General features: G+C 31.6%; 3 protein-coding genes and 1 long non-coding RNA gene across 8 annotated transcripts in view; 2 read left to right on the forward strand and 2 right to left on the reverse strand.

Annotated features, from left to right (window-relative positions):
- LOC116767338 (E3 ubiquitin-protein ligase HECW2) overlaps positions 1–2,907 on the reverse strand; it is a 62,359-nt gene extending 59,452 nt beyond the window's left edge. For 2 of the 5 annotated variants that reach the window (XM_061527262.1, XM_061527257.1), the window contains exons 1-2: positions 2,767–2,907; positions 1,184–1,492 (exon numbers count right to left, since the gene is read on the reverse strand). In XM_061527262.1, coding sequence (XP_061383246.1) covers positions 1,184–1,466 — 283 coding nt within the window. In that variant the 5' untranslated portion in view covers positions 1,467–1,492; positions 2,767–2,907. The other 3 variants (XM_061527261.1, XM_061527258.1, XM_061527260.1) reach the window with 3 other exon arrangements.
- A 331-nt stretch (positions 2,908–3,238) lies between these two features.
- Positions 3,239–4,305, forward strand: LOC116767422 (uncharacterized). The gene is made up of 2 exons (XR_004353305.2): positions 3,239–3,465; positions 3,530–4,305. It is a non-coding gene; the product is annotated as an uncharacterized LOC116767422 (long non-coding RNA).
- Positions 4,306–5,054: 749 nt separating this feature from the next.
- Positions 5,055–6,845, forward strand: LOC116767463 (uncharacterized). The gene is made up of 5 exons (XM_032657789.2): positions 5,055–5,247; positions 5,619–5,758; positions 5,841–6,014; positions 6,345–6,499; positions 6,704–6,845. Exons 1-5 carry the CDS (start codon positions 5,148–5,150, stop codon positions 6,750–6,752), a joined length of 618 nt encoding a protein of 205 aa, XP_032513680.1. The 5' UTR covers positions 5,055–5,147; the 3' UTR covers positions 6,753–6,845.
- LOC116767462 (uncharacterized) lies at positions 6,680–9,864 on the reverse strand. The gene is made up of 5 exons (XM_032657788.2): positions 9,680–9,864; positions 9,493–9,610; positions 9,220–9,413; positions 8,228–8,831; positions 6,680–8,147 (listed from the first exon to the last, which is right to left on the reverse strand). The coding sequence occupies exons 1-5, from the start codon at positions 9,769–9,771 to the stop codon at positions 7,116–7,118; spliced, it is 2,040 nt and encodes a 679-aa protein (XP_032513679.2). The 5' UTR covers positions 9,772–9,864; the 3' UTR covers positions 6,680–7,115.
- Between the last annotated feature and the right edge of the window lie 232 nt (positions 9,865–10,096).

The raw sequence follows: 10,096 nt of genomic DNA on the forward strand, positions 1-10,096 counted from the left end.
TTTAATTAATATATTTTATAAAGAATGGATTCGTGATTACATCGTCGTGGGTGTTACTCTCGTGAGTTGTTTTTTTCTTTCACTTTTGGCTTACGAGCTTTTTTAATGAGAAAAACTAAATTAATAACATACAATACAATCTCAGCTTACAGTAATTTACAAAATTAAACGATATGCCTTTTAAAATACATATTTGCATATAGATTGAGTGAGGATGTGTTCGATGTATGATGCTTAAAAAAAATATGAAAAATCGCGTCCTTTAAGAATTTATCAATTCTCATTATAAGTTTCAAATTAAGTTATTTTAAATAAACGTAGTGTCACTGTCATAAAAAATTTTCGATGAAATTAGAGAAAGAAAATACTATAAAAATTCGTCGCCTCGTGTTTGAAATCAGTGTAACAAATAGCATTGAGATAGTTATTTATATGAAGCACAACTAACGTTAGGGAACGTTGGTACAAAATATCCTTAACAAAAATATCAATAATATTTTACCAGCATTTTGAAGACGATTTTTATTTTAATAGATTTGACCAAAAATATTTGCGCTCTAAACGAAAGCTAGCCAATACATAATTCAATATACACTCAACATGAAAATAAAAGCAGAAAAAACATACAACTGCCGAGAAAAAAGTTTTATCTTGGATGTGTTATGACACTTGTCCCATTTTCTGCATGATACTGATCGCCATAAAAGGTCACGTATGACAAGACGAGACGTCACAGAGGAATTACGGCGAGACAATAGTAAACATACCACATAAATTATTATAATAAATAATTCAAGAACATATGTACATTAACATTATACCAAGATAAGAAGTCCCACTTAATTAACCTTTTATGTATAACTGTGACGATAGGAACGATTGGAAGAATTCTTATTTCAAATCTTTCGTTACATAACATTTAAAGAGTTTTCTGGAAATCTCTAAGTAAAGCTATCAATACTTCACATACCATCATATAACAGTACCATCACATATAACAATATATATTTTTTATGTAATCTCTACTCAAATATATTCTATGGGGAAATAATCACATATGAGTCGTTATTTAACGTAACAAGATAAAATAAACTTATTTATCTTTACATTGGCACTAAATTACTTTCAATAAAAAGACTACAAATAAGAATTCCAATATATATATTCGTGGTGTGCCACTAACCTGTATAACAAAGAGCCACATAATCTTTGTCTGTGGCCGTTCCTTCCTTCAAGTTCCATGACACTCGAAGGTGCGTCTTCTCATCCGTCCATATGATGCTGCCCCTGGGTTCGTTTCCTTTCTCGGACAGGTCACCCTTCTCTTCCACCTCGCTCGTCTCACTCTCTTTGCTAGTGGCACTGTTATTGGCACTCCCTTCATCACAAGTCACATCGCACGTCTGACACTCTTTGTCCAGGATTCTTTCACTATCAACGACATCACCATCATGTTCCTCTGACATGACTTAACTTATTGAGACATCGCCGACTAAAAGTTTCGTAATATATCAGTTTGAAATATAAATAAACTATGGTATACTACAATACGCTTCACGAGTCAAGTTGTTCCTTTGTGAAGCGGAGTCTAGTACGTGTGCAGACGAATCATAGTGGTCGGTGTGAGTAGCGAAAACGGAACGTCACGTGGGATGAGGGGGGAGGCAGCCTAGCAGGGGTGGTGAGGCTAGCAGGGGCTGTCGGCGGAGCGACGTCGCGACGCCAGCCCGACCGGCGCCGACAAACCTACTGACGAACTAATGCGATCTATTCAACTGCTCAAAGAACTGAACAGTCTAACAATGCTTTAAATTAAGAATATTTCCATGAGAATATAGGGTAATTAATGTTTTTGAAGCTCACCAAAATGATAAAAATATATATTTGTGTGCAGAGAAAATTATAACAATTTTGGATTTGACTGTTACACAATATGAAGACAAAATTGAATTGACCTCAAGTGTTCTATTTCAGGGAATAAAAAGATGTATAATAGAAAAATTATTAAACAAATATACTAACAAAACATATCTATTGCCCGGAATGTGATAATATAAATACATACATTATAATTCGTTATAACTCAGAGGCTTTCTTTTTATCAGAGATTTTTAACATTTGCAATTGACCCATGAATAAATTGAATTTTATCATTATATATGTGTGTTATTTGTGATATCATATTATACACACTGTAATGATATGGTTTCTATGATGAAAAATTAATATGATTAAGATTTTGATAAATTTTCTAATTTATTTATATGGAATGTTTGATATTTCCTATCCCATGGCAATAATATTGTAATATTATATTGTGTAATGTGAATGACTGTGCTTTAAAGATTTTAACTAATGATGCTGTTCAGTGATTGATGTAAGATACAGAGATCTATGATGATACAAAAAGAGATTAAAATTTTAAATATATATAGTGTAGAATTTTTTTTTTTACTATAGAATATTTATGGGAAAACTAGATGGAACTAAAGGTTTAATTATTCTGATAGCTTGAACATCTTATAATAGAAATACTGGTACATCAGCTAAAGAAAATACATGTACCACAAGAGTATATGAAACAGATATGAAGAATGTGTCGGTGTGGATGATAATGAAGAACATTTTATTTACTTTTCAGTTACAATCGATAATTTTGTCACTAAGCAAATAAAAACAACACGTAATAAATACAAAAATGGCGAGAAAAATAGCATGATCTCTATTTATTTAAAAAAGAATATAGAAATCACTGTTGCCACTAACACTTTTCTGGTAATTCCCGTTATACTATACAGAAAAACACTACTTTATCTTAATTTAATTTTGAAAATATTTTTACTAGTCCCCATCTCCGTATTTGTTACTGCAGACCGTGTTCCCAATTTCCATTGACGTCGAGCGAACAGGATACGCTTTTCTCACCAATCACTAAGAAGAAAAAAGATCTAAAACACGTGTGATTGGTCAAAATATTTAGTTTGTTATTCACTGCAGATGACAGTGAAGATTTCATTGAACTTGACATTAAATTTATAGACGTCAATGTCAAGATGTTTTCGTTCAGGAATTATGAATAATTTAATTGAGAACATATGATTGCTTATTAAAATGTAATATTGAACATTTATAACAGATAAAAAGTAAAATAAAAAAACAGAGTAAAATAATTTTGCTTCGTTTTTTCAAAGTGTAGTAATATTAAACTTTGTTAATTGTCAAAGTCAATCACCAGGGTCAAACATGAACGTTAGTAGTATATGACATTTGAATTTAAAAGTATGCTTAGTACTTATAAACATTAAATACTTAGAAGAAGAAAGCAAAAAAGTCCAAACATTTTCACAAATTATAAATAGTATCAATATTATGACTTCAGCTCCATCAGATTCTGAATCGAACCTTAGTGGCTTCATAAGATACAGTGATAAAGATTATAAACGTTTATACACATCCATGATAGAAGTATGTTTTACTTTATATAAAATATACCTTACCGGAACATTAATTAATAATTTTTTTTCTCTAGAACATGGAGATGATAAATCAAGACCTGCTACAAGTTGAAAAAAATATGAAGAATATAGTACAACAGTCAGGACCGCTGGAAAGTCAATTGGCTGCTTTACTTCAGTCACTGCCGAAAAAAATCTCTAATGTACCCATGGACACGGAATAATTCTTTCAATTTATCTTTAAGGCGTAATGATTAAAAATTCCCATTCAGATTCTTGCATCAAGAAAGTCTAGATTTTTCTTTATGCTGACGACTATAACAGTAACACAGATAGGTAAAAGAAACAAATAATAAGTGAATATCATAAGATATATCCTGACATATTGATTAAATAGGCCTATTAGGTTATTATAACATGTTCAGTTGTACGAAAATTATATTGATGAATCTGAATTAAATTAAAAGACCTATAAAATTAAAATTATCATACATATTTCAATTGAGATATGTGGGAGCCATAGTGCATATGAGTTTTATGGATCTGTCACACTTCTAATTTACTAAACTATAGAAAACAGATTGTTATTTTTTAATATATATTGCAATTACTCCGCGTCTTCAACTGTCACAGGGAGTCCAAATCTGTTGTGTACTGATCACAAGTTTTCATGGTCGAACTAACTATTTACTAATTAAATTTCGTCATCCATAAATCTTCATCATAGGTTTATAAAGGAAATTTAAGAAATGTATCCGTAAGACGCTAACTTAAACTAACTTACTGTATCATCTAAAGAAGCAATTTTTGTATTCTATTATGATATTAAATAATGTTTTAAAAAAAGTTATATCTTATTATTTTTATTGTATCCACTGATGATATAAAATACTTTATATATAATAAAATGTGCAATCAATGTTATTTTTATATATCTTTATAAGATATGTAACTACAGAAAGTCAATATTTACAGCAAAACCATATCTGATGCTGATAAAATATAGTACAGGAGGATTTGTAAATGGCATTTTTCAAATACAATTTTCATGACCATCATTTGGAAGGTGTTTGATTGCAACTATTTCGTCTAAACCCCAGCTTGAAAGTTAAATATTTACAGACATAAAACACCAATAGAACATCTATATATCCTTGATAGATAAAAAAAAAAATTATATACAAGTACTTGCATAGATGACAGCAGTAATAAAAAATGTAATATAGGTAATGGCGAAATTATGTTATTTTCCTTATGTCAACATTACCTTGGCAAACTGGTTAGTATTACATAGATAAAAATAGTTAAAAAAAAAACATTCGTTATTTATGCTAATAAGTAATAACCCTATAACGCGTCAATCGTTAGACGCCTAGACGAAAACTATAATATTTAAATATCTTTGTTTCTTTCAAATTCTCTCACAAATTGGTAATAAATCCTGATTCTCGCATCGTTAACTGTTGGTGGTTATGTTCTTATTGAATAGGTATATCAAAATTAAAAGTTTTTTGTGGAAATTATATTAATAATATGAAGAATGTCCAAGGAGTTTCCATGAACATAGTACCTTATGGTTTATTATTAGTCTACCGCCACTTTTGACAATTGAAGGCTAATTGTTTTTATTTTCCAATTTGTAAAATGATTTACTAGTTTTTTTTTTTAATTTCATCATTATAAATCTGGGCAATGACTACAATAAACACTCGAGCCAAATCTCCAACCAGAGCTGAGGCTATAGCCAAAGCTTTGAAACCTGGTCCGGTTTTCTGTACTGGAGTACTCCTGGGTTTGGTTTCACTTATTTTAGTAATGATAATAGCTGCGGTTGTTTAGTTTTGCGCTATTTATAAATAATATTTTTTGTTAATTCGCGGAGGTGGATATTTGTTTATCACTACCAAAACCTACTTACTCCCTTAAATTCCTATAACTCTAAGATACTAGAAATTTTAAATTAGAAATCTATTTAAAACAACTTATTTGGACGTTGTTTTATATATCTACATTTTTTTTTAATGTTTTTTGGTGTCCAATAAAAGTTTAAATCATACGTTTATCCTAGTGCAAGTCGAAATTTGACACACAGATAATATGTGTAGGTTAGTAACAGAATGAATTAACAATTTAAATATAATAAATAAATAAAGTCGTCTTTAGGTAACTGGGTTGAAGATAGAATCGAATGTCCGAGAGGCGGTACCTTTTATTTTCCACCCAAGGAACACGCAGACTATGAAAAACTGAAACCTGAATCAAGGCAGCCTGATTTTCGATTAAATAAATTAAACAGCCTCCAGGTTTATATAAATCAAAATAGTTACATTTTTAATTTGAACTTTAATAGTTAGAAGTTTGAGGATGGTAATAATGTATTTGCAGGGTTATGTCCAATCAGTTATTAGACACGACAGTCATGATTCGTGTGGGAACTTCGCAACTACGACCGACTTGGTGTACAAGCATCTCCCGAAGCCACTCTGTGGACCCGACATGCGTTATTACAAGCGAAGCGCACATCAGTTTTACCCTCAACCGGATCTTATGAAATGTTTCGTACGTTCTATACAAAATATAGATTTAATTAAATTAAATAATTATGTCTTTAGATACAAATGTTTTTATAATTTTTTAAATTCTATATAAATTTGTAACATGGATGTCTATGAAAGCATCGGCCCTTAAAATATAATTTGCAATATCGAAGAATTATGTGAGACTATAAATGATTCAAAATAAGCGTTTTAACTTTATAATCAAACTGTAAATTTGTAATAAGGGGCATATTTATCCAAATTCGAAAGGAAATCGGACAAAATAGTTCCGCTAAAAGTTTAATCGATGTGTAATTTAACAGTGACAATTGCTTTTTTTATTAATTGAAAGGGTAACGTAACCGAATGGGGACTGAAAGAGTATCTAGAACACGAGTGGGCTTGCACAGCCGTGTCGGACTATATCTCCACTCTATACGAGGACACTTATGTTCCGCCACAACCACACCAATATTTACAGAGATGTGAAAGGAAAGCGAGGAATTCGTGAGTTACGGAATTAATTTTAATGCTATCCAAGTATTTTTTCGACTACACATTTGAATAAAACTGTTTTTCTTGCAAACGTAGTCGAGACGTATAATAATATAATACGCGAGTCAATCCGAGACATAGTTTCATTCGAATGAATGTTGCCAGCTACAGATGAAATAATAAAGTCATTGATATAATTTATATACTTTATTACAGGAGCTTCACAAAAAGTTTTCACTATAAGATGACAAAATCAAAACAATGATAACATCAAGAATCATTTTTCTTCACTTTTTGCAAAAAATTACTAGTCTTTAAATATCACATTTTGTTCATGAAGGACAGGACAGTGACGTCCGTAGAAAATTGTAACAATACAATAATTCTTAATGCTTTCATATCGCCGACGCCCGGCACCAACACGAGATCAGCAAATAGTCTTACAACTAAGTTCACTCAACATTACAACTAATAACCGCTTAAAAACTAACGCAGGTGATACAACTTAACCAGATTCCTTAACTTAATGGCAGTTCATGAAACTAGTAGATAAAAACGATCAAAGAATAAAAGGCAAACAAAAAAGTTAGTAGAAAGGATTAGTTATGTAACCGAAAAGCCCTCAGCCTCAGCGGGGTGCGAAGCTGTCTGTGGGCAGCTTTATCAGACGGGAGCCGCTGGGGGCCTTGAATGTGGAATTGGGAGAGAACTGTTGGGCGAAAACGTTCTGCGACACGAAAGTCTGCTGAGCGAATCTCGGCTGAGGTATTTGTACGTGACTGTTGTACTGCATCTGTGGGAAGACTGGCGTCGCGATGGGAGTGAAGCTCGGGTTCGGGTAGTTGAAGCCGTTCATGGTGCTGGTGTTGTTACTGAAGCGGTCCATCAAGAGCGTTCTTTCTGGTTCACCGCACACGGACTCCTCGCGCGACGGCGGAGAGAACACGTTTCGTTGGTTCATGCTCGACGCCTGGGACTCGAACCCTGAACTTTGACTGGAAGACCGGCTTCCGTTCACGTTAAATATTTGTCCGCCTTCATTGCCCCAGTAGCCCCCCGCCACCCAGGAAGTACTGTGGCCCAATTTGCTCGGTGATATCAATGGCCTCGAATGATTTTGGGGTGTCGGAATTATAAAATTTGGAGACGCAGTGAATTTTCTCAGAGCGAACACCGGGTTAATTTTCCGGCTCTTCTTCTTGGGACTGCTTATACACAATGAATTTATACTTTCGTCTAGATCGGAATCGGATTCGTCTTTGATTTTTTGATATTTGTTGAACGATGGCTTCATGAAAACTGAATCTGATATGCTTTTTGCTGTGTTAGTCAATGCGGAGTTTACTGTGAAAGCTGTGTTTATGTTAGGTTTACTCCAAAGACTGTCACTCCTGGGAGTGAAGGATCTGCCACTTATCAAACCACTCAAAGGATTAAGTGTATCATTCGATGAGTCCGTGAAGTTGTGTAAACCAAATTTACTAAGAGACACATCGTCGTCTGTATCCAAAGATATGTTGTCTTCTTCGTCATTAATACTCTTTGTACCTCTTAGTAATTTTGTTCCGCTCTTTGGTGTGTTAATTTTTCTCATCACATTTCTTAGGTTCTTTTGTTTCATGTTAATATAAATAAGCAATACTGCCAGAGTACTTGATAACTGTAACAGAAAAATAATGTCGTGTAACATAACTATAACACATACAAAACTATTAAATTAGAAATGTTATAACTGCTTACTTTTAATAAGCTCATAATTAATGGGTCCGCATCTACATTCCCATATACAATTGATGTGATAACAAATACAGACCACAACAAGTCAATGGCAACACTGTGATGCGATATATTTATATTCCAAAAATGTCCAACAATCTGTATAAAACATACAAAGCCACCTAAAGCTTTTTGAGTCAAATCATTAAGTCCGCTGTTAAAGTTTGTAAATATATCTGTGTTATAATCTACAACCATAAAATGTTTCTCTAGAGATGGGAATGTGAGGAATGTCTTCATTCTGACTATAGAGATTATTCTTTGTAATATATTGTTCAACATATCTTTAATATAAATTAATGTATATGATAAACTCTTGTGTTTCAAAGCATTTTCATAGCATTCAACCGTCACTAATACTATAAGCACTCCTGCTATCAGCGTGGATGCATTGTTAATAACGTTTTTACAAAATTCATTTCTCTTTGCTGATTTCTGGAGTTTTTTCTCTGGTGTCCTCATTTCTAAAAGCTTCGAACCCAATAAGGTCTCTTTTTCTTTGTGCAATTTCATTTGTAGCACTTTTTTGCATGGACTACATAATTTATAAGCTTTTTCTAATTTTAATCTGAAATCAATTAATAATTAATAGAGAAAATAGGTCCTTGAATTTAAAATAACTATATTTTTTTTTAAATTATGATATTTTTATCAGTATAAGAAATTAGTCAAATATTATTATAGGTTTCTTATTTAGAATACATTACTTAGAGCAAAGTTGATAATTTTGTTTAGACAAGGTAATTAATGTTGATTCTTGTTCAGTATATTTTATCTGAGTTTTAATGATATTATCACTAACAACTGACTAAAATACATAAGTCATTGTTTGAGTTATCACAAGATTCAATGATAACTTTATGATTTACATTTTAAATTTAATTAATTAACCTCAGTCATTTTTTATAAAGCCATAAGAATATTTGATGTGTAAATATATTGAAATCTGTACATACCTGTAACATTCTACCTCCTCATCATATTTATTTTCATTCATAGGAACAAAATTTGATAATTGTGTCACCTTGAGCTGTTGGTTAATATTACACATTTTGCAGAGGCCATTTTTGGGTGGACTTCTTTGGAATAATTTAGGACTTAATGAAACTTTCTCATTCTCTATGTTTAATACTTTATTATAATCACCGTCCTGAAATTAATAATCGGATGAAAAATGTTTCAACGAAAATAAATAAAGAAATTAGATGTATTAGACAAGTTCGGCATACTTTAGTGAATCCATTATACTGTTCGCATTTTTTACAGGTCCAGCTGTTACGTTCAATGTATTTTATCCAAAAGTTTGAATTACAAAACCAACAATTGACTCGCCAAGGCAGTGTTGACCTAATATAAGAATAAATTTTTTTAGACACTTATATGAGGCGGGAAATTATTATAACCTTAGTTACTTACCGCAAATTTAATATTAGTTTAAATACTAAAAAAGAACATAGGACAGAAGGTACTATTATAAGTGCGGAATCCATTACATAGGGATTTTTCATTTTTTAAAAGTTTGTTATATATTTTATAAAATCATAATTCCATAACTTAACCTAAAATTACACAGCACCCACCCACCATCACTACTAAGCCACAGATAAAACATATAATCACAAATACAATGTATATGTAGAATGTTATTTAAAACAATTTTGTTAACCGATAATTATAAAAAAATATTCTATCCAGTATAAAAAACAATATTTTAGCATAAATACCTATAAATAAAATTAAATGTCTTTTAGTTTGTTCAAATTCACTTTTTTCCCAAATGATGTATATATTACGATACCAAGAAATACTTTATTTATTCGGCTTATTTTCTTA

This window comes from Danaus plexippus, assembly GCF_018135715.1.
Source record: "Danaus plexippus chromosome 9 unlocalized genomic scaffold, MEX_DaPlex mxdp_24, whole genome shotgun sequence".
NCBI classification, from domain to species: Eukaryota; Metazoa; Arthropoda; class Insecta; order Lepidoptera; family Nymphalidae; genus Danaus; species Danaus plexippus.